The 25,092-nt window shown below is 35.4% G+C and overlaps 1 protein-coding gene across 2 annotated transcripts in view; it reads left to right on the top strand.

Annotated features, from left to right (window-relative positions):
* Positions 1-24,303, top strand: part of SEC24A (SEC24 homolog A, COPII coat complex component) — a 67,018-nt gene extending 42,715 nt beyond the window's left edge. For both annotated transcript variants that reach the window (XM_008510166.2, XM_070570966.1), the window contains 10 exons: positions 111-231; positions 551-709; positions 7,080-7,253; positions 11,288-11,398; positions 13,261-13,436; positions 16,903-17,040; positions 19,029-19,133; positions 19,462-19,554; positions 20,923-21,026; positions 21,310-24,303. In XM_008510166.2, coding sequence (XP_008508388.1) covers positions 111-231; positions 551-709; positions 7,080-7,253; positions 11,288-11,398; positions 13,261-13,436; positions 16,903-17,040; positions 19,029-19,133; positions 19,462-19,554; positions 20,923-21,026; positions 21,310-21,424 — 1,296 coding nt within the window. In that variant the 3' untranslated portion in view covers positions 21,425-24,303. The remainder of the gene's footprint in view (positions 1-110; positions 232-550; positions 710-7,079; positions 7,254-11,287; positions 11,399-13,260; positions 13,437-16,902; positions 17,041-19,028; positions 19,134-19,461; positions 19,555-20,922; positions 21,027-21,309) is intronic.
* The last annotated feature ends 789 nt before the right edge of the window (positions 24,304-25,092 follow it).

The raw sequence follows: 25,092 nt of genomic DNA, 5'->3' as shown, positions 1-25,092 counted from the left end.
AGCATGCCAAAGGATGGCTGTTAACACCTTGATATATATAGATAGGTATTTAAATTTTATGACAATTTAATGATTTTTAAATTGTTCTCTTTGTAATTTATTATTAATAGGAAATTCACTTAACACCATCCACTGACTTCTATAAGAAATTAGCTTTGGACTGTTCTGGTCAGCAAGTAGCCGTTGACTTATTCCTTCTCAGTGGACAGTATTCTGATTTGGCTTCTCTGGGTAAGTTCTTCCTAATGATTATGTATCTCAAATGAACGTCAAAGTGGTATTTATATGATGGTATTCTAAATAGAGGACAAAGTGAAAGAATTTTTATTCCCTTGGGAGAGTTAGTTCAGTCTATTATAAATGTTATAGTCTTCTATTCTAAACATTTATAATAGAGAGATTTCTACACTACTGTTTAAGGGAATGAAGTAACTCTTTTTTGACGATGCCTTGGGAGATTAAAGAAAGATTGATTCAATGCCTGTAGTTACTTTGGTGTAGTATTAGTAGTTAATGGCAGAATTTAAAAGGAGCATATGTTCCCTTCCAGGTTGTATTTCTCGGTATTCAGCAGGTAGTGTCTATTACTATCCCTCTTACCACCATCAGCACAATCCAGTCCAAGTACAGAAGTTACAGAAGGAACTACAGAGATACCTCACTCGGAAGATAGGCTTTGAGGCGGTTATGAGGATTCGGTGCACCAAAGGTGGGGACACTTTCTTTTACATTTGTATTAGAGTAAATGTTGCTTTTGATACCAGTAAATACACATTTTTACGTCTTCTAAGATGTTTTACTTACTCTTATAGAATATACAATTAAGAATAGAGAAGAAACATTGAAAAAGAAAAATAGAGGGGCCAGCCCCGTGGCTGAGTGGTTGGGTTCTCGCGCTCCGCTTTGGCGGCCCAGGGTTTCATCGGTTCAGATCCTGGGCGCGGACACGGCACTGCTCATTAGGCCACATTGAGGTGGCGTCCCACATGCTGCAACTGGAAGGACCCACAACTGAAATATACAACTATGTACTGAGGGGATTTGGTGAGAAAAAGCAGGAAAAAAAAAAATGGAGACTATTTTGAATATACTAAAAACCACTGAATTGTTCACTTGAAAGGGGCGCTTTTTATGGTATGTGAGTTGTATTTCAATGAAAAAAAATCATTTCCAAAGAAAATAAATCACACTAATGATGAATTTTTATTCCACTTATTGAACAGTAGTAGTTGGAGATCTTTTTTAAAAACAATTATTTTTTAAAATTGTGGTAAAGTATATGCAACATAAAATTTAACATTTAACCATTTTTAAGTATACAAAAAAAATAAATGGCATTAAGTATATTCTCATTGTTGTGCAACCATTACCACATCTCCTAAAGTTGGAGATATTTTAATTTGTGCTCTTCTCACCCTATACCTGCTCCTAACACCTTGCACAATATTGCATTGAAAGTAGTCTGACAGTTTCAGAATGCTTATATCCAGTTTGTTTTTCAGGATAAATGTTTTGTGGCTGCTAAATGTTAACTATTTTCTTATGAAAATGAGATATTATAATTCTTTTTTTTTTAAAGATTTTTTAAAAAATTTTTTTCCTTTTTCTCCCCAAAGCCCCCTGGTACATAGTTGTATATTCTTAGTTGTGGGTCCTTCTAGTTGTGGTATGTGGGACGCCGCCTCAGCTTGGTTTGCTGAACAGTGCCATGTCTGCGCCCAGGATTCAAACCGACAAAACACTGGGCCTCCTGCAGCGGAGTGCGCGAATTTAACCACTCGGCCACAGAGCCAGCCCAAGATATGATAATTCTTGATATTTCATTTCTCCGCATTGTCAACCTGGTTCTAATCTTTTATTGTTCTGTAAGAGGGCGTGAAACATTCATTTTTTTTTACGTGGTAAATATTTTCTTTTTTTTCTTTCTTTTGTTTTTTTTTACTTATTTATGTTTATTCTTTTTTTAATTGAGTTAATGATAGGTTACAATCTTGTGAAATTTCAGTTGTACATTAATGTTTGTCAGTCATGTTGTAGGTGCACCACTTCACCCTTTGTGCCCATCCCCTACCCCACCTTTCCCCTGGTATCCACTAAACTGTTCTTAGTCCATAATTTTAAATTCCTCATATGAGTGGAATCATACACAGATTATCCTTCTCTCGCTGGCTTATTTCACTTAACATAATTCCATCAAGGTCCATCCATGTTATTGCAAATGGTATGATTTTGTTCTGTTTTACAGCTGAGTAGTATTCCATTTGAAACATTCATTTTTTAAAATGGAAAGAGTGCATGAAACGTATAGTTACAAAAAATAAGTATGAAAAGATAAGAATCCACAAACCTATCCACTGGATAGGTGTTGAAATCTATTGGTCAAACCATGTACTAAAAGAAGTTCTCTATTATCCATCACTGTAATAAAAAGAAGAAAATGGTTGAGTGAAACAACTGAAAAGAAAACGTGTATTCTCTTATAGTATAAGGTATCAAATAAACACTTAAGAGGTTGCAGCATCTCCAAATGACTCACAGATATTAGTGTCACCCATAACCAATCAGTTACCACAATAGCTTTCTGTTTGTTTTCTTTTTTAAGTAACAGCTTTATTGAGATGAAATTTGCATATCATACAATTCACCTGTTTGAAGTGTACAATTCAATGGTTTTAAATTTATTCACCACAATATATATTTACCACAATCAATTTTAGAACACTTTCATACTCCAAAAAGAAACCCTGTATCAATTAGCAGTTACTCCTTATTTCCCTGAAACCTGGGGCAGCTCTAGGCAACTGCTAGTCTACTTGCTGTCTCTATGGATTTGCCTATTCTGGGTATTTCATATTAATGGAGTCGTACAATATGAGATTCTTTGTGACTGGTTTCTTACACTTAGCCTAATGTTTTCAAGGTTCATCCGTCTTGTAGCATGTATCACTATTTCATTCCCTTTTTTTTAAAAAAATATTTCATTCGTTTCTGTTACCCAGTAGTATCCCATTGTATAGATATACCTCATTTTGTTTATCCATTCATCAGTTGATGAACATTTAGGTGGTTTCCACTTTTTGGATATTATGAATAATACTGCTGTGAACATTCGTGTAGAGGTTTTGGACATTTTCATTTCTCTTGGGTATGTACCTGGGTACATACTTGGGTACGCACGTTTAACTTTTTGAGGAACTGCCAGACTGTTTTCCAGCAGTTGCACCATTTTATATTCCCACTAGCAGTGAACGAGGGTACTGATTTCTCCACATCCTGTTGATACTTGTTATTGTTTTGTCTTTTTTTATTTTAGCCATCTTAGTGAGTGTGTTGTGGTATCTCATTGAAGTTTTGATTTGTATTTCCCTATTGATGAATGATGTTGAACATCTTTTCTTGTGCTTTTGGCTATTTATATGTCTTCTTTGGACAGCTGTCTATTCAGGGCCTTTTCTCATTTAAAAATTTGGTTTATTTGTCTTTCTATTATTGAGTTGTAAGAGCTCTTCATGTATTTTTAGATATAAGGCATCTATCAGATACATGGTTTGCGAAATTTTTTTTCCATTTCGTAGGTTGCCTTTTCACTTTCTTAATGGTACCCTTTGAAGCACAGTTGTTTTTAGTTTGGGCAATATCCTGTTTATCAATTTTTTCTTTTTCTGTTTATGCTTTTGGTGATAGAATTAAATCACTGTTTAATCACTAGAGATCACTAACATTTATACTTACATTTATACTTATATTATCTTCTAAGAGTTTTAGAAATAGATTTCTTATATTTAAGTCCTTGATTTATTTTAAGTTAATTTTGTATGTGTGGTAGGTGTTTGACTTCATTCTTTTGCATGTGGTTATACATTGTCCCAGCACCATTTGTTGAAAAGACTATTCTTTCCCCATTGTATTGTCTTGGTACCCATGTTCCCTTGTTGAAAATCAGTTGACCATAAATGTGAGGGTTTGTTTCTGGACTCTGACTTTTATTCTATTAATCTATATGTCTATCTTTATACCAGTACCAAACTGTCTTGGTTACTGTAGCTTTGTAGTAAGTTTGAAATTAGGAAGTATGAGTCTTCCTAATTTTTTTCTTCTTTCTCAAATTGGGTTATTTTGGGTCCCTTGTGTTTCCATATGAATTTTTGGTTCAGCTTGTCAGTCTCTGCAAAGAAGCCACCTGGGATTTTGGTAGGAATTGCATTTAATGGGTAGATCAATTTGGGGAGCTTTGCTATCTTAACAATATTAAATCTTCCTATCTACGAACATGATATGTCTTTCTATTTACTTAGGTCTTTAATTTGTTCTTTCAACAATATTTTGTAGTTTTCAGAGTAAAAGTTTTGCATTTCTTTTGTTAAATTTATTCCTAAATATTTTTTGATGCTATTGTAAATGGAATTATTTTTAAAATTTAATTGCTTCTTTATATAAATATAATTAATGCTTTGTGTGTTGGTCTTATATCCTGCAAGCTTGCTGAACTTGTTTATTAATTTTAATAGTTTTTTAGTGTTTATGTTTTAAAGGGCCCATTTGTTGTATCCCCATTTAAGATTAATGGACCTCAAAAAGTATTATTTCTGCAGATATTGGCTATAAATTAGGGGAAATATACATCCTAAAAGTGCTTTTAAGACTTTTTCTATTTAGCAGGACAGAAGCTATTTTATATGTACCTGACTTTGCACAAAGAAGTTGGGAGAATGCCAGTGAACCAACCTTTGCCCTCTTTCAAGAGTGCTTAATTTAATATATCTTTGTGGTTAACTTGCTTAGGTTTTTCTTTTTCTTTTTTATGATAAATTTTATTACAAATGAAATAATATGCTCTTGGTAAATGTTTAAAAAGGTACAGAACAAAAGGATAGAAAATGAGAAATGAAACTTAACCCAGTGTGTTCTACCTTAAAGTTTCTCATATGCTCTTGAAAAGTTTTCCTGTGCATATATAACCATATATTTTAGCCTTCGAATAAAAGCAATGGGAATCACATCTGGCTTCTTTTTAACCTCACCTTTCTATTTTTATACATACAGACCTACTTCCTTCTTTTTTTCTGATTACTGGTTTAGAGTTGGTTTTTATTTTACAAGCAAAATATACAGCTCTTCTTGTAAAAACATTATTGATAAAGCTAAAGTCCTGTTGTATCAGCTTTTCTGTGTGCGTACTTTAACTTTCACTCCATTCTTATGCAGTCACTGTAATCACGTTGGTGTATATGTCAGGCTTTTCTCTACATTTACATGCTTATGTACCTCTCCATGGAAAATCTATATAGTACAATGTATTCTCATGAAGAACATTGTACATGTTTTCAGCAAGTCTCCAAGGTCCAGTAATATTAATTTACAAAGATTGATCTCCTTCTTTTTTTTTTTTTCTGAGGAAGATTAGCCCTGAGCTAACAGCTGCCGCCAATCCTCCTCTTTTTTGCTGAGGAAGACTGGCCCTGAGCTAACATCCATGTCCATCTTCCTCTACTTTATATGTGGGACACCTGCCACAGTGTGGCCTGTTAAGTGGTACATAGGTCCGTGCCCAGGATCTGAACCGGCCAACCCCAGGCTGCCAAAGCGGACTGCAGAAACTTAACCACTATGCCACTGGGCCGGCCTCAGATCTCATTCTTTTTTAACTTCTACCAAGTATTCAGTAGAATGTACAAATGACAATTTAGTTATTTTCCTACTGGTATCTGTAGGATAAATTCTTAGATATGTAATTCCTAGAGTCAAAGTAAGTATTCATTTATAATTTTGGTGGATATTGCCAAATTATCCTCCAGAAAAGCTTTTTGAAAATATGAATTTCCACCTTGAATTAAGAAGATATCTGTTATTCCTCCCTTACCCTAATTACTGTATATTATCTAATATGATTCTGCTCCCAGTTCCAACATGTGGGTTGTATTTCCCCACACCACCAAGCAATTAACTCAATTCTGACACTATCAACCTGCAGAAAGCATCAAAACCCACAGGTTAAAGTTCAGTCTCACAAGACTACTGCCCTCCACCGCTGCCACCCAACACACACACTTCAGACGCCAACTGCAAGTCCAGGTTGTTACCGGATGGTTTTGTTTGGCTATAGATTGGAGGTTCCAATGACCCTTTCTTTCGGTTCGATTAATTTGCTAGAGTCGCTCACAAAACTCAGAGAAACATTTTACTTACTAGATTACAAGTTTGTTATAAAAGGATATAACTCAGGAACAGCCAGATGGAAGAGATGCATAGGGCAAGGTATGGGGAAAGGGAAAGGGCACGAAGCTTCTGGAACTTCATAATCTCTTCGAGCGCTCTATCCTCCCCGAATCTCCGTGTGTTCACCAACCCAGAAGCTCTATGAACCCCATCCTTTTGGGTTTTTATGGAGACTTTATTACATAGGCATGATTGATTAAATTGTTGGCCATTGAAACTGATTTAACCTCCAGCCCCTCTCCTCTCCTGTAGGTCTGGGGGTGGGTGGACTGAAAGTTTCAACCCTCTAATCACATGGTTGGATCCTCTGGCAACCAGCCCCCATCCTTAGTTACCTTGACTTTCCAAAAGACGCCTCATTATGGGCCAGCCCCGTGGCAGACTGATTAAGTTTGTTCGCTGTGCTTCGGCGGCCTGGGGTTTCACTGGTTTGGATCCTGGGTGTAGACCTAGCACCACTCATCAGGCCATGCTGAGGTGGTGTTCCACATAAGCAGAGCCGGAAGGACCTACAAGTAGAATATACAACTATGTACTGGGAGTCTTTGGGCAGAAGAAAAAGAAGAAGAAGAAAAAAAAAAGAGAAGAGTGGCAACAGATGTTAGCTCAGGTGCCAATCTTTAAGAAAAAAAGACACCTCATTAACATAGCAAAAGACATTTATCACTCTCATCACTTAGGAAATTCTAAGCATTTTAAGAGCTCTCTACCAGAAACAGGCAAAGAACAAATATATCTTATTATAAATCACAATATCATATCAGAGCTTTTTACTCTTTGCCAGTCTGATAAGTGACAAGGTAAAATGTAAATATCCATATGTAGATGTATATAAATCATTTTGATAAACTTCTCTCTTCTAGGTCTTTCCATTCATACTTTCCATGGGAACTTCTTTGTTCGGTCAACAGACTTACTGTCTTTGCCAAATGTAAACCCAGATGCTGGATATGCAGTACAGATGTCAGTGGAAGAGAGTCTTACTGACACTCAGTTGGTTTCCTTTCAGTCAGCACTCTTGTATACATCCAGCAAAGGTAAGTGTTTTTTTTAAATTGTGGCGAAAAACACGTAACATGAGATCCTACCCTCTTAAATTTTTAAGTGTACAATACAGTGTTGTTACTATAAGCACAATGTTATAGCAAAGGTAAGTGTTTTGATTTGGTCATGTAGTCTTTGGCTTGTGATGAACTCCCTCTTCTTTGAAGGTAATTACTCATTTCTACTAAGCAAAAGAGTATTCCTAATCTTAAGAACTTTCTTGCTGTTCCTGGTAAGGTCAAGATGTTTGGTATTGTTTTCCTTAACTATTTTATTTAACAGGTATTTATTGAGAGTCAACTTCGTGTCAGGCATTGAAATATGTTCTGATGACACAATGGTCAATAAAACTGAATAAAAAAAATCCTTTTCCTCATAGAGCTTATTCTAGTAGGGGAGACAGACAATAAAGAGGATTAATAGGTAAAATAATAGTACATTACAAAGAAATTAGTTACAGAGAAATATAAAGCAAGTAAAGGTTTTAGGAAGTGCTGGGGGGATGGTCTTTTAACATAGAATGGCCAGGAAAGGCCTGACAGAGGTGACATTTGACTTAAGGTTTGAAGGAGCTCAATGGAAGATGAGAAACACTTTTTAAGGTATAATTTGTTTATTTCTAATTACTTGATAATGTGTTTTGTCCTAAGGATGATGTGAAGGCCGGTTAAATTTATTTATTTAAATTTTTTTTTAAAGATTTTATTTTTCCTTTTTCTCCCAAAGCCCCCCAGTACATAGTTGTATATTTTTAGTTGTGGGTCCTTCTAGTTGTGGCATGTGGGATGCTGCCTCAGCATGGCTTGGTGAGTGGTGCCATGTCCATGCCCAGGATCCGAACCAGCGAAACCCTGGGCCGCCAAAGCGGAGCGCACAAACTTAACCGCTTGGCCACAGGGCCGGCCCCTAAATTTATTGTTTTACAGATTCACCATTCTCATCCTCTAACTCTGTTTTATCTCCTTAAAGAAGAGTTTTGAGAGGGCTTCTGAACTATGTCTACTCACCTTTACAACCCTCCAAAGTCTATAAAAAGTGTGTAGTAAAGGCATTTTAATGAAAACCTTTAGTATTAGAGAAGTTTAGCTTTTTCATTAGGATTATAATTGACAGCATACCGTAAATATAAAAGTAAGATGGATTTCTGACCCTAGATATCATTTTTTATTTGACAAAAGAACATCTCAGTCTCCTTTCTGCTTATTGATTTTTTTCTTAACATTAAAAAGAATAAATATGTAATTGACATATGGTAAACTCTACCGTTTTTTGTTTTTTTCTTTGAGGAAGATTAGCCCTGAGCTAACATCTGCTGCCAATCCTCCTCTTTTTGCTGAGGAAGACTGGCCTAGAGCTAACATCCATGCCCATCTTCCTCTACTTTATATGTAGGACGCCTGCCACAGCATGGCTTGACAGGTGGCGCGTAGGTCCACACCCGGGATCTGAACAGGCTAACCCCAGGCCACCAAAGCGGAACGTGTGAACTTAACTGCAGCACCACCAGGCTGGCCCCTCTACCATTTTAATGTACAGTTCCACAAGTTGTGACAAATGTGTTGTGTAACCACCACCACAATCAAGCTATCACAATCAGTTCCATTACCCCAAAAATCTCCTTATGTTTTTGTGGTCAACCTCTGTCTTGTTCCCAGCCCCTTGCAACCATTGATCTGTTTTCTGATGGTAAGAATGTCATATAAATGGAATCATATAGTAGGTAGCCTATTGTATCTGGCTTTTTTCACTTAGCATGGTGCATTTGAGATTCATCTATGTTGTTTCATCTACCAATAGTTTGTTACTTTTTATTACTCAGTAGTAGTCCAGTTTGTTTATTCACTTCCCAGTTGAGGTACAGTTGGGCTGTTTCCATCTTCTGACAATTTCAAATATATCCCCTATAAACATTTGTGTACAGATTTCTATGTGAGGATAATTTTTCATTTCACTTGGGTCAATACATAGGAGACGGATTGCTGGGTTGTATGGTAAGTATATGTTTAATTTTTTAAGAACCTGCCAAACTGTTTGCAAAGTGGCTGTACCATTTTGCATTCCCACCAGCAGTGTATGAGAGTTCCAGCTGCTCTCAGTGTTTAGTTTTTGTTTTGGGTCTGAGGGTTTTTGGTTTTGTTTTTAGCCATTTTAATAAAGTGTAGTGGAATCTCTTTTTGTTTTATTTTGTGTTTCCCTAATAAGTAATGTTGGATTCCTTTTCATATACTTACTGTTAGAAGTTTAGGTTGTTTCTCATGTTTTTTTTTTGGTCAAAAATGTGATTATAATTTCTATCCATGTATACAAATCTTTGGTCATTTCTGATAATTTCCCTGAGATGGGTTCCTAGAATTGGAAATAGAATGTATAGAGATCAACTGTTCAGAAAAATCTTGGTATTGCCAGAGTACTGTTCTGAAAGATTTTACCAGTTTGTAATCCCGTCAAGTGCCCTTTTCATTTCAGCCTTTGATTTTGTGGGTGTATAGTTGTTGTTGCCAATTTCATAGGCTAAACATTGTATCTTTTTTCTTTTAGTTATCAATGTTTTTAGCTAGAATAGAAGCTCTAGACAATGTTACACTTTTTTGTAGATATTATTTCTTCTCTTCAGAAGTAATTTGTATGAGCTCCTCATAATATACATTTTCATTAGTCTTCATGTGTCAATACAGGTCATAGTGTGGGTATCACCTCTAGTTTTTGGGTTTTTTTGGTGAGGAAGATTGGCCCTGAGCTAACGTCTGTTGCCAATCTTCCTCCTTTTTTTTTTGCTTGAGGAAGATTGTCCCTGAGCTAACATCTGGGCCAATCTTCCTCTATTTTGTATGTGAGATGCTGCCTCATCGTGGCTTGATGAGCAGTGCAGGTCCACACCCAGGATCCAAGCCAGCGAACCCCAGGCTGCTGAAGTAGAGTGTGTGAACTTAACCGCTATGCCACTGGCCTAGTCCCTCATCTCTAGTTTTTTAACTTGTTCTTTTTCTTTGGTGTTTAGGGTCTTACTGATTAGAAATTTAAGATTGACGTGATATTTGAAATTTGATGGTTCTCAAAAGATTTTCATTTTTGTTTTTTTTCTCCCCCCTGCTTTTTCTCCCCCCATTCCCCCAGTACATAGTTGTATATTTTTAATTGTGGGTCCTCCCAGTTGTGGCATGTGGGATGCCACTCATGTCCTGATGAGCGGTGCCATGTCCGTGCCCAGGATCCGAACCAGTGAAACCCTGGGCTGCCGAAGGCGGAGTGCGCGAACTTAACCACTCAGCCGCGGGGCTGGCCCCTTCTTTCTTGTATTTATTGATTTTTGTTGTTTTGGGTAATTACCAAAGAGAATTGTGACTATTAGTTGCTTTCTTTTAAGTTGTTTTCTGTGATTAAGGAGAAAAGTATAAGATTTCTCTGGACTTTAAATATCAAAACAGACTCTAGAACACATGTTGGAGTAGTATTGTCTTACAGTATATATATTAACTCAAATTTTTTTTTTTGCAAAAAAAGATAAAGTAACCAAAAAGTGTAGAAAAGAGATTTTTTTTAAAAGCTAGCATGCTACCATCATTTGAATACGATCCCTATTGTCTTTTCACTAATAACTTGGACAAAAACAATTTCGTAGTCCAAAAATAGAAGAAATAAAACTAGAGTTTTCACTCATTAAACTTCTGATACTATTTCTGCTTACTATATAACCCTTTTTGGTTCTAAATACCTATTTGAGACTCTGTTTGGTTCTGAAAATAAGTGATTTTTCCAAGTGACTTTAATATAAACTTTTTGTTTCCCTGTGCTGAGGAAGATTTGCTCTGAGCTAACATCCATGCCAGTCTTGGCCCTATTTTTTTGTTTAGTATGCAGGCCACAGGCACAGCATGGCTGCTAACAGAGTGGTGTATGTCTGTGCCTGGGAACCGAACCCAGGCTGCTGAAGTGGTGTGTGCTGAACTTAACCACTAGGCTACTGGACCTGGCCCTAAATTTTTTTATATAGATATCTCTTACTATCATTTGTGTGTTTTCCCCAAAGGTGAAAGAAGAATTCGTGTTCATACTTTGTGTTTGCCAGTAGTTTCAACTCTGAATGAAGTCTTTCTTGGAGCTGATGTTCAAGCAATTTCAGGGTTACTGGCCAATATGGGTAAGAACTGTTATTATCTACTATTGTACATATTTTGCAAATAACAATATTAGGAAAATCGACATAGTTTTGTTTTCCTGTAAATAATTAGCTTAAGAGTTTTAGTGTTTTGGATCCTGTGTGTGCCTGCTAAGTAAACTATTTGAATGAAAGGATCTCCTACAAATAGCTTTTTCTTTCTTTGTTTTTTTTTAACTTAAATATCTTTATTGAGATATAATTTATATACTGTATCACTTAATCAATTTTAAGTGTAGAATTTCATTGCTTTTAATATATTTACAAAATTGTGTGGCCATTACCTCAATCTTATTTTAGAACATTTCTGTCACATCCGAAAGAACCTCATGCCAGTTAGAAGTTACTGCCCACCCCCTACTCCTTCCCTCACTGATGTTACACAGCTGCTAAACTGCTTTCTGTCTCATATCTTCCTACTCTGTACTTAAGTAACTGTATTTTACTTAATGTTTAATATTAGTGCTTAATAGCATTTTTATGAGCTCTGTAACTTGGATTACTAGAGACAGTGTACTATAAAGATCTTTTGACTTATTATGGTATTTGGGATTGAAAACGAGTTTACTATCATGCATAAATTTGCAGCCTTGGCCAGATCACATGGGCTAGCAGGAAATTTACTGATCTCTTTACTGCTTTACTCTCATCTCAGATATAGCAGCTTCTTGATTTTTTTTTTTTTTTTTTTGGTCCCTTTTTCAAATACTGAGAGCTTAACATCATTTTGGTTTTTTCTCCTTCAGTGAAGACTGCTAGTGAGTTTATTTGCTTCAAACTCAAATCTGCCTATAGTAGGATTTATTACCTATCTTCTTCAATTTCCTTTTGAGAAAGTTTTTTTTTAATGGAGCCTGGTAAAGGACTCAACCTCACTTTAGTCTTATATGTTGTTAAAAGTTAAAGATTATGACCTAAGAAATTTGGGGATCACTGCCTTTATTTTTGGTTGAACTAATACTTTTTGGTAAAAGTATGATCATGATTATTATCTTTATTATTAGCATAGCAACAACTATATATCAGACAGTATTTGTGAATTTAAAAAATAATCTTAACTTGCTTCACAACAAAGTATTGGTTCTATTACTAAATTTAGTTAATCCCAGTATGCACATTTTTTCACATTTTATCAAAATCTTTAAAATCAGGATGTCTTCAATTGATGACGTCTTAGAGTTACTGTTGACTAGGTGACAGTACTGTCTTCATTCTGTCTTGCCTATGTACAGATTTGAACATAGCAGTTAATAACATCACTTCATTGAGTGTGCTTTTGGAACCACATGAATTGCATTTGGTTTTAGTTTGAGAAGTCTTCAAAACAACTATAGGTTTTTAGTATTGAAAAAAATCTTGAGTATGCAGAAATGCGTATAAAGAGAGTGGCCTGACAGATGATGGAAATCGTCTAAACAGTTCTGCAAGAGCTCTTTCAATAAATATAAAATAAAAATTCTCTGTGTTAAGAAAGCACGTGTGTTTAATTTTGGTGTTGTTTCTTTCTCAGTGGTATATAAAATAACGTAGTGGGTTACAATTAATGTCTTAGATTCGACGAAGTACAGTTTTCCCATTTTACAGATAAGGAAACTGAGGCTCTTGAAGGTTAAATTGTTTGCCAGATTGTCATACAGCTAAGTAATAGCAGAGCAGCATTTCAACAGAGGTTGGTTTGATTCTCCAAAGTATGTGCTTTTAACTGCTATGTTTGGCACCTTGTGTATGTAATAAATGAGAGAGAGAATTTGTATAATTTAAAAAAATCTCTCTTCTGTCCTTAACAGTGGGGTAGCTAAACTTCTGTCTTCTTTCTCTTTTGTCCTTACTCCCACTTCTTGTAGCTGTTGATAGGTCTGTGACTGCTAGTCTGAGTGATGCTCGGGACGCCCTTGTGAATGCCGTCATAGATTCTCTTTCAGCTTATCGGTCTTCAGTCCTAAGTAACCAGCAGCCTGGACTCATGGTTCCTTTCTCATTGCGGCTTTTCCCACTTTTTGTGTTGGCTCTCCTTAAACAGGTAAGAGAATCAAAACCAGAAATTAGTACAGTGAAAGTGTCAAAAGCAAAAATTTTTATCCTGTGAATCACTAAACATTGTATATATAACTTTATGCCAGTTAAGTTTTCTGAAGACAGGGACTTTAAATCTTAAACTCTTAACTCTTTCAAACCTTGAGAGGATTTTTAACCAGAAAAAGTTACAAAATGCTCATTTAAAGCATGTGCCTTGTTTGTAAGAGTTGCTCACTGAGTATTCACCAGTGTTATCAAAGATGCAAATGATGGGGGCTGGCCCCGTGGCTGAATGGTTGAGTTCTCACGCTCCCTTCGGTGGCCCAGGGTTTCGCCATTTGGATCCTGAGCGTGGATGTGGCAGCACTCATCAAGCCATGCTGAGGCGACATGCTACATGCTACCACTAGAAGGACCCACAGCTAAGAATACACAACTATGTACTCAGGGGCTTTGGGAGAAAAAGGAAAAATAAAATCTTTTAAAAAAAAAAGATGCAAATGATGATCAGTTTTCTGAAACAAGAACTGTGTATTTTATTGCTAGAGCAAGAAGTCACACGTGAGACTCTTCTTTTGGCTCTTTCCTGCTCCCTACAAGTTTCAGCCACATTCTGCTTCTTTATTTTAGATATGCCTTCTCACACCTGTTTACCTGTTTCCATGGCCTGCATTGTACTTTCCTGTCCTTGTCTTTGAGCTCAAATGTTTTATCTGTCTGGAAGTTACCTTTCCTTCTATGGTCCTCTAGCTCTTTGTGCATATATTTATTTATAGAGTTTTCCATTTGATACTTCTTATTTATTCGTCTCCCCTGTTTGCCCTTTGCCTCTACCCCAGGCTCCCCAGCAAAGAAGGAAAGGCTGGGCTGGTGAAGGAGGCTCATTTTTCTAGTCTCCAAAATATAATGTCCAGGCTTGTAGACTTAGGGTAACCTTCCCTTATAAAATTTTACTAAGGGGCTGGCCTGGTGGTGCAGTGGTTAAGCACACACGTTCCACTTCGGTGGCCTGGGGTTCGCCAGTTCAGATCCCAGGTGTGGACATGGCACTGCTTGACAAGCCATGCTGTGGTAGGTGTCCCACACATAAAGTGGAGGAAGATGAGCTCAGATGTTAGCTCAGGGCCAGTCTTCCTCAGCAGAAAGAGGAGTATTGGCAGCAGATGTTAGCGCAGGGCTGATCTTCCTCAAAAAAAAAATAAAATAAAATAAAGTTTTACTAAAAAGCTCATGTTAGTAACTCACCTGGGGAAGCATCCTGGATTCCAGAATTGATCAAGGACTGCTCTGGGTCATGTCAATTTGTATACTTTTCTGAACTCAAGGGTCAACCTGTCTGGTGTATGTCGTCTCTTCCAGGTGAGAAGGGCAACCCACTACACCCTGTTACGAATGGCTTTTGAATCTACTTCTAGTTTCTTTAACTCAAATTATGTATTTCCACTGATGAATATAATATAAATACACAGAGATTACATAAATATTTAAATTTTAACACTTAAAAATCTGAGATGTTCCCTCTTCAAGTCTTTCCTTAAATGCTATCCTTTCACTGAGGTCTGCCTTCCTGATCTCCTCATTTAATATGCAACACTCTCATCCCACCCCACCCTGACATCCTTTCTCTCTCTTCCCTTCTTTATTTCTTTCCATAGCACTTAACACTGACACACTGCATATTTTGCTTATTTATTATTTACTTCTTCCTTACTGGGATTTTTGTCCATGAGGACAAGATGGTGGTGTTTTTTTTTTTAGGATTGGCCCTGAGCTAACATCTGTTGCCAATCTTCCCCCTTTATTTTTCTCCCCAATGCCCCAGTACATGGTTGTATATCCTAGTTGTACGTCTTTCTAGTTCTTCTGTGTGGGACACTGCCTCAGCATGGCTTGACGAGCGGTGCTAGATTCGCACTCAGGATCCGAACTGGTGAACCCCTGGCCACCAAAGTGGAGCGTGCGAACTTAACCATTATGCCACTGGGCCAGCACACCCCTGACCTTTTCTTTTTCCTGAGGAAGATTCACCCCGAGCTAAAATCTGTGCCAGTCTTCCTCTGTTGCTGCCACATCATGGCCGACGAGTGGTGTAGGTATGTGCCTGGGATCTGAACCTGCAAACCGAGGCTGCCGTAGCAGAGTGCACTGAACTTAACCACTATGCTACAAGGCCAGCCCCAAGGACAACGATTTTTATCTCTTTTGTTACACTCTGTCCCAGCACCCAGAACAGTTCTTAGCACATAGTAGGTACTCAGTAAATATTTTTAGAATGAATAAATGGAACTTCCCTTCTTCCATTCTGCATAGTACTTTTTTTCTTTCTTAGTAACTATCCACATACCACTTTAAAAAATCTTGAGCCTTTTCTAATCTTCCCTTATTTATAGTCAATGCACTTCTTTGTTTTTTTTTTTAAAGGTGTTTTTGTTTTTTGGTTTTGTTTTTTCCTTCTCTCCAAAGACCCCCCAGTACATAGTTGTATATTCTGGTTGTAGGTCCTTCTGGTTGTTCAGTGCACTTGTTTTAAGGCATAATTTCATTGCTGTTATCTCTCTGCCTCTTTCTACCCGTTACCATCAATAGGAAAGCTTAAAGCCTTACCTCAGAACTTCAGGGGCCAGCCCTGTGGCCGAGTGGTTAAGTTCGCGCACTCCACTTCGGTGGCCCAGGGTTTCGCTGGTTCGGATCCTAGGTGCAGACATGGCAGTGCTCATCAGGCCATGCTGAGGTGGCATCCCACATGCCACAACTAGAAGGACCCACAACTAAAATATACAACTGTGTACTGGGGAGGGTTTGGGGAGAAAAAGTAGAAAGAAAAAAAAAAGATTGGCAACAGTTGTTAGCTCAGGTGCCAATCTTTAAAAGAAACCAAAACTTCATTATTCTCCATGAAGCCAACATACCAGTTAAAACTCACAATTACTTATTAACTCTAGTCTACTAAGTAGCTTCCCTCATTTGTATTATTTTTCCTGGTTGATTTGTAAACTTTGTTACATTGTTTAATTTCTCTAACTGTAGGAGAAACAAGGATAGTAAACCACCATTAATTATCACCCAGCATTTATAGAACACTTAGATCTTTGGTCCTTCATATGTGTCTTTATTTTGTCATGTGCTGTGTAACTTTATCCTTCTCGTAGTGGTGTCTAGATTTTTACATCACTATCACTATGTGGTAGATAGAGTGTTTAGATCTATTTCACTGATTAAGAAACAGACACTAGAGAGATCAAATGACTTTGCCATGGTCAGGTAATTAATTTCTCAAAACTTAGGTGGGGATATAGCCACAATTTAATAGCTGTGTGTGACTTCTTAAAAGATATTTTTCAAAGAATAATTAACAATAAATTTGCTAATTCTGTATGAAGATATTCTTTTAACAACTGATATTTGCAAAGTTTTATATATATTTGTTAAATACCTCTTTTTTTGGATTTGGGGGTGGTTTTTTGTTACAGAAGTCATTCCAGACTGGGACGAATGCACGTCTAGATGAACGCATCTTTGCTATGTGTCAAGTAAAAAATCAGCCCTTGGTTTACCTTATGCTCACAACTCATCCCAGTCTGTATAGAGTTGACAATCTCTCAGATGAGGTAAGATTGATTCATTTTTTAGTGGCTTTTACTTGAAGGTTTATAAGCCTAATTATATTGAATCCATTGTGGAAATGAGGAGGGGTTTCTTTTTTAAAGCTTTTAATTTTATTCCTTTGCTATGTCTGTGTGAAAAAAATTTGGTTTTGGGAAGATTCTGAAAATAGTGCGTAAAACAAATTTACTTAAGTTGCCTAAGACAGATCTCCAGAGCAGATCTAAGTAAATGAATAGATTGTGAAATTGATCCAGAGCAACCTATGATTTATTTATTTAAACAAATTGATCTGAAAGGAGTTGCCTAAGTTACTTAAGTTGCCTAAGACAGATCTCCAGAGCAGATCTAAGTAAATGAATAGATTGTGAAATTGATCCAGAGCAACCTATGATTTATTTATTTAAACAAATTGATCTGAAAGGAGTATCCTGAGAATGAAATTACATCTGAACACCCCAGGTCAATGTTTAGTGCAACAGTGTTCTTGAATTAAAGAAAAAATATTTATCTAAATTATAACATTATTTGCCCTTGATAGGAAATTTACCTAAATTAAAGTCACAGCATGAAAATGTTAAATCATAGCCTTTCTTTCTGAAATTGTAATCAAGTTAGGCTATGTATGTTGGAAGTAATATTTTGCTTAAAAACCTTTCAAAGTTTAAAGAATTTAATATACGTTGCGCACATATATATATATATGTATATGAGAAATTGCCTGTTAAATTTAAGGTAACTTTTTAGCAAATGATAACTGTCAATAACATTATTTGTCTTACAAAAATAACTCAGGATCAATCCTGTGTCTGACAAGTTCAAGTAACTGGACCTATCCATTTCTCACATTAAAAAATGGCAAATTAACATAAAGATATAAATGGAATATTGTATGTCTATAATATGGAAACCAACAAAAAGAAAAACAAACCTCTCATAAATGTATATCCAAAGACAAGCAGTATTAGCCTGTCGGTGTATTTATCAGGACTCTTTTGGTTGCAGGTAACCTTAGGAAGGAAAGGGTACTGATGGCATTCAAAAACAAAGCTTAGGAAAGAGTAGGGTAGAGCTTGACTCAGATCTATAGCTCAGATTCGAAGACTTTCTTTGCTTTGCTTCATTCTTTTAGATCAGCCTTCTCTACAAGACTAGAAAACTCTGCCACTGATAGCTTCCCTTCTTTACCACCAGAGAAAGACAAGGCTCTCTCTCCTTATTTCACATTAGAAAACCTCCAGGAGAAATTTCTGATTGGCTAAATTTGGGTTATAGTCTCTCTCCTGCTCCCGGCGTGCCCTAAGGCCAGAGGTCTTAAGGTGCTGAGGTTAATAGTCCCTCACGGAGCTAAAGCCTCATCACTGGAGGGAGAATACCTATTAGTAGGTCAGTACATTATTTACTTCCTCCCTTAGGTAAGGTTTAATTGAGTATGGAATGTAAGCACTTAAATTTATTTTTGATAAAAAATGAATAATTACAAATATTTAAGGGATATGTGTGTGTTTTCAGGTAACAGTAGTATAGTCACTTATAAATGAGAAACTTCCATTTCTGGCCTTAATAAATTTTAAATTAGAGAGAACTATTAAAATCTCAATTGCATTAGGCTTTTATTCCTCCCTCAGGATGTGCACATGACCTAAGCCATGCAATCAGCCATTATTATTAACTAAATTCCAGACTTTATTTGGATCTCACTAATGTCATTTATCTGTTCAGAATACATGGGTATTGATTGTATTTACTGTATTAGTTTTTAAAATAATAGTTAAGATTAGAAGTTAATTTGGCTTTATTCGGATTCACAGTGGCTTTGTTTAGATAAGTGATAAATAGTTCTTCATCTTCTTCATATTTAAATATACTAATTGTGATTTAGCTAAGTAAAGCCCAAAGTCTCAGAGGTAACATTCATTAAAAATTTTTTTGTGTAATTGTGATTCCATGTTACCTGTATCTACAAGCTTTAATCTGTTGCTGAATTCCTCAGGGAGCACTCAACATCAATGACCGAACCATACCTCAGCCGCCTCTTCTTCAGCTGTCAGTGGAGAAGTTGAGCAGGGATGGAGCTTTCCTCATGGACGCAGGCTCTGTGAGTAGTCTGACTGATCTGGATCCTTCTCTCTGCCTATATTACTGTACCTTCATTCCCTTTAATCTCTCTCTTCCTGAACAGATCATATGCTGTTTAATCTGTGTCTTTTTGTATTAGCCACCTTCTCCCTCCATAGCCTCCTTCCATGCCAGGTACAAAATGTCTTATCATGGTAAACAGTAGTTACTGTTAGTTCACTTGAAGGCTGTACAATCTCACTAGACCTACTCATCATTTTGGTCTTTTAAAACATACTCAGTGGTAAAGGTGAGTCAACAGCTCACTGTTAGACTATATCTTAAAATAATTTTCTCTCTGTCCCCAGGTACTGATGCTTTGGGTTGGAAAAAATTGTGGACAGAATTTTCTCAGCCAAGTTCTAGGAGTTCAAAACTATGCATTAATTCCACAGACTATGGTAAGACTGTCTTATTGTAATGATTGTAGTAGATTTAAAGAGTGTTTCAAATGTGGCCAAAACACAAATATCCCGTTTTGAAAGCACAGCATAATACTACAAGCTTTTCCAAAAAAGAAAATGTTCCCACAGATTATGTTTCTCTTCCAATTGAAAATACTTATTTTTTGTTTTAAAGGTGTTCTTCAGGTTATTTTGCATCACTGACTTATCTGTTCTTATGTGTCTGACAGTATACTATTTTAGGGAGAAAGTAATGAATTTAATGGCAAAAAAATAGTTTGCTACAATTGGCATTAGTGTTATGGCTTTTTTGTTTTTGGGTTTTGTGTTTTTGACAAGTGATTTCATTGTTCTTTAGTAGGGTCCTTTTAACTGCTGCTTTGGAGAAAAAACTAAGCTAATTGCTACACGAGCAAATGACTTGTAATCAGTGTCAGTTGGATTAATACTGATTATTGAAGAAAGTAATGGACTCTATCACTAGCTCTGTGACCTCTGACAAGTTACTAACAGCCTCATTTGTAAAACAAGAATGCTGTTGCTTATGGAGGACTAATTGAAATAATCCATAAGAAAGCATTTGTTAACCTTTATAGCATTTGAATAGTTTTGAATTTTGAAGTTATAATTAATTATAACATGGTCTTATTTAGTGTCAGTTGTTTAGTCCCTACTCTCAGTTTGTTGCCAACTTTGGAATATGTGTTTTATGTTAGCATTTTTTCATATTATGGGTTTAACTCCATTCATAGATGTCATTAGGAGATTCATGTATTTAAAAGACGTATAGGTCAGGATTATAACTAAGAAAAGCACTAGCTTTCAGGCTTTGAGTAAAACTACTGGTCTGGATGACTAGGCATTTTAAGTAACGAGATAAGAAATTGTCGTATTTGTAACAACTGCCTGAATGATTCAATCAATTCTAGATGTCATAATAAAATGAAGAGGTAGGATGTTCTTCTAGATCAGGGCTCAGGGCTGGGCAAACTATGCCCAAGGGGGCCTGCCAGCTGTTTTTGTAAATAAAGTTTTATTGGAACATAGCCATGTCCATTCACTTGTGTATTGTCTGTGGCTACTTTAGTGAAACAAGGGCAGAGTTGACGAGTTGCAACAGAGGCCAAATGACCTGCAAACCTAAAGTATTCACTGTCTGCCCCTTTAAGAAGTTTGCCTACCCCTCACTAGAAAATTGTGGCATGTAGATTCTTAGGCCCCTCCGCACACCTCCTAAATCAATATCTGCAGGTCAGCAAGATCCCCACGTGATTCATGTAGATGACAAAGTTTGGGAAGCATTGTAGATGATACATTAGATATATGATTAAAGTAAGTTAGATATTATTGGTTTTTGTTTAATAGACAGACCTTCCGGAACTTGATACACCAGAATCTGCCAGGACAATAGCTTTTATCTCTTGGCTTAGAGATCAGAGACCATTTTTCCCAATACTTTATGTAATAAGGTAAGTTGAATTTTTCATTTGCTAATTGTGAAACAATTTGTTTGGCCTTGCAGGGACCTGTTGTGAGTCATAGATATATGTGACCTATTGCTTAAGCACACCCTTTAGAAGAATATAGGGAAAAAAAAAGAAAGAAAAAGAATTTTCAATAAATAGTACTAAATTATGCTTTATATCTAGTTGTTAGTAAAAAATGTGTCAACAGCCTCATGACAAATCCACTGTTTATTTTACTATTACATTTTATCTAATGTACATAAATATTTTGTCTTTTATTCCTAAGGGATGAGAGTCCAATGAAAGCAAACTTCCTTCAAAATATGGTAGAAGACAGAACAGAATCTGCATTATCATACTATGAATTCCTCTTGCATATACAACAGCAAGTGAATAAATGAACACATGAAGAGACTTGACTTAGTTATTTCTAAGGAAAGTCACAGTAGTGCAAAACACCTGAGAATGTGTAATACCCTCCTTTTCTATTAGGTTTGTGGACTAATGTGATGATTATATGTTCTCACTGTGATTTCAACAAACTATAGCAAATAAAGGACCACAGCAGAGAATCAAACGTGCAACTCTGAAATACTGTATTTTTCAAATCAAAGTATATATATATATATGATCGGATACCTTTTTTCCTTCGCTGCCAATTATGTTTGAGTTGTTATGGATTGAAATAAGATGAGACAATATTGCAAAGGCAAAGTACATTTTGTAAAATAAAGACTTCTGTGTTCCAAATGTATATTTCTCATTTTTTTTCCTGAATTTTTGGCTGCTACATTTAAAACCTCACAAGACTAAGTGTTGCAGGGAAGTTACAAATCCAAGATCATTGATAATGATCGTTTTGAAATCAAAAAATTTCAGAAGTAAATAGTATGTAGAAAAACTAAAATCCATTCCCCACACCTGTTTTTTTCCTCTCTTTTAAGGAAGAAAAGAAAAAGGATCATCATATTACTAAAACTAGAATAAACTAACTCTAGGTTGAGAAGACTATGAAATAATACAGTCAAGCTTTAAAATCTGTCAGTATTCTCTATACTTGAAGAACAAAGTCACTTTGGTTTGAAGTGAAAACTATAAGTAGTTTTCAATTTGATTGCAGAAGACTTGGACACACTAACTTACTCTGCAGTGAAAAGAATCTGAACCATCTTCATAAATACGTTGGGACTGGCAAAGATAATAGGGAGATGAGACACTTTAGTTTTCTTGATCCTTTAAGTGGGTTTTGTTTGGTACATTTCTGCTCTGTGATGTATAATAAAAGTGTTATATTGGTGAAATGAGGATGAATGAAAGAAATTAAAGGTTTCTTAAATACTGTCTCAAATGCATCAGTAACATTTTCCTAAGGAGTTTAGTAATTAAATTGGAAGCCGCTCATAAAATATTTATTCATGGATATTAAAACTTATTAAAGCATGAATGCTGCTGTTTGATTTGGTGAATGTTAAGATTACACAAATCCAATATGTTGAAGTTGTGAAAGAAACTTGATTTCTGAACATGCTCAAGAGACTGGTTTTTTTGATTCAGCCAGAGAAATATTAAAGTCAAAACCATTAAGTGAATTTTGTTTACAAATAGGTAAATTATAAATCTGTATATTTAAAGTGCTGTGATAGAATATCTGTAAAAGAGTTTGGCCCAGTTTTCACAGATTCATCTTGTCTTGTATGAACTTCTTAAAGTAAAAGATGTTCATGTGTAATACTTGATGAAAGATTTTTGTTTCTTTGTTTTAATGGGTTAGAAAAATGTGTTTACAATCTTGGTCTAATATGATCACCAATGAAATAGTAACTGTCAGGTTTACATCAACATGAGCTAACTTTAACTGAGTTGCTTTGGGATAGGGAAGAAGCAGGTCCCACTAGAGTATACACTACTGCTTGCCAGCCAGATCAGAATAATTGTGTTTTACAAAAATATCATCTCCCTTAAGCAGTGTTAAGGTTTATTTTCAGTATGCAACTGGTACATAGAACTGGAAATTTTATTGAAAGCTGCTTCATTTATTAGGAAGCAATTTTCAAATTGTAGCAAATTAAAATAAATGCATATTTTCCCCTCTTTTAAAGAAACTGAGTCATTATTATGCACTGATGTTTCTTAAAATAACTAAAATTCTCTTCTTAATGTGAATTTTAAATGTGGATATTTGTAGGTCCTTTCTTAATAGTAGTAACGTATCTTCCAGAGGGAAAAGTTTGTGCTTCTAGGGACAATAATCTTCCTTGTGCCTCACTTCATCCCTAAGTGGGTATGACTCTTGTTATTACCACATGCTTTGTTAGTATATTTCACAAATTTACTTAAAAAATTATTTTAGATATTGTGTAATGTGCAATCCAGAATAATTTTATAATAACCAGGTCATAAAAAACATAACTTTAGTTAGGATTAGGATTCACAATATTTGTTCTCCAGATAATGAGGGAATGAATGAACTTTTTGGAGATGGCGATATTAAGCAATTATTTTTTGCAATATTGAATGTGTTTTTTAGTTTGTTTTGTTTTTGTTTTTTGCAGTAGGGTACTACCTGCTATATCATCTTGTATTTCTTTTTAATGTAAAGCAACTAATATTTACACTATGCCATATTTTTTTTATCGTAGTTGTAAATTATGAAAGATCCTTGAATTTTCTACAGATCTACAACTACTAAAGTAACAGACAAGGGCAATCTTGGTATTTAAATCTGAGCATGGCAGTTCTACCATAAAAATACTCTATTTTTCTAATTTCTAGGATTTTTAAAATAACATTTCTGTAAGTCTGACATTAATATTCACTCAAGCTGTACCATTTATTTTAGTTTGCATATATTTCATTGTTTTAATTTAATGTATTGAGTCTAATAGACTGTTTTACAATAATTAGAATAAAAGATTTATTTCTTATCAAAGATGCATAACAGCTATTATCTAGGGGACCACCAAATGTGATTTCAAGATTTTGTTAACTTTACAAATAAAATCCTTATATAGAAATTTTAATTTTGTAAAGTAGTGTATAATACTGTAACATTAAATTCTTGTTCTCAAATTCAAATATGTATTGCTCTTCAATGTGGTGTGTTAAATCTTGCTTCTCTGAAATGTTAGAGACAAGATTTGTCTTCCTTTTTACAGTTTGTAATTTTCACTGTTTTATTCCTGTAAAAAAAAAAAAGTCATTTGTAACCCATGCAAATAATTGTTTGAACTGTGCTAACTTATCAATTTGGCTATTCAATAAAGTTAATTGAAAGAGCTTATATATAGTACTAGTTATTTAAAGTGATAGGAATAACTTGCCCATCACTGAGTGGTGCTATGTTGTACATCCAAGTTAAGGAAACTGTTGTCTGAGACGTCATAAACTGAATCCTTCACGCTGGGTTTGAAATTCTAGATTGAAAGTTTTCTCTTTCTTTTTTAATTCTCAATATGTTTAAGATACACTCCATTATCTTCTGGACCCTTTTGTTATAGATAAGATGCCTAGTGTCAGTCTAATTGTTCACTTGAAGATAATCTGTTAGCATTTAAGATTTTTATCCTTAATATTCTATAGTTTTACTACTCTGAGTTTATTGTTTATCCTGCTTGTTTTCCAGAGCACACTTTAATCTGAAGATCCTTGTCCATCTTCAATTCTGGAAAATTTTCAGCTATTTTTAAAAAATTTTATTTGACATATGAAGCTACTTTCTGTTAAAATATTTGCCTTTCTGTCATTTCATCTATTCTTTTTTTACCCTCAGAATTCCTCTTGTGACTGTGTCCACATTGGAGTTTAATCTCATCTATTGAATTTTATATTTGCATAACTACATTTTTTATTTTCAAGATTTTTTTATATCCATCTATTTTTGATTCATTTCTGCCTGTTTTTTAATAATGTATTAAAACTGTTCTATAAAATTCTTTCTGCAGTTAATTCCAATTCCAATTTTTAATTTGGCTGGCAGAATTTAAATTTTTTATTTCTACATGTTTGCTAGAATTTGGGTTTGTAGGCTCATTTGAGTGGGAGGGTTTTTATTTTCGTTTTAGCTCATCTC

The sequence above is a fragment of the Equus przewalskii genome, chromosome 13 (assembly GCF_037783145.1).
Source record: "Equus przewalskii isolate Varuska chromosome 13, EquPr2, whole genome shotgun sequence".
In the NCBI taxonomy this organism is placed as follows: Eukaryota; Metazoa; Chordata; class Mammalia; order Perissodactyla; family Equidae; genus Equus; species Equus przewalskii.
The sequence above is the reverse complement of the archived record's forward strand: the minus strand, read 5'-3'. Positions and strand labels throughout refer to the sequence as shown.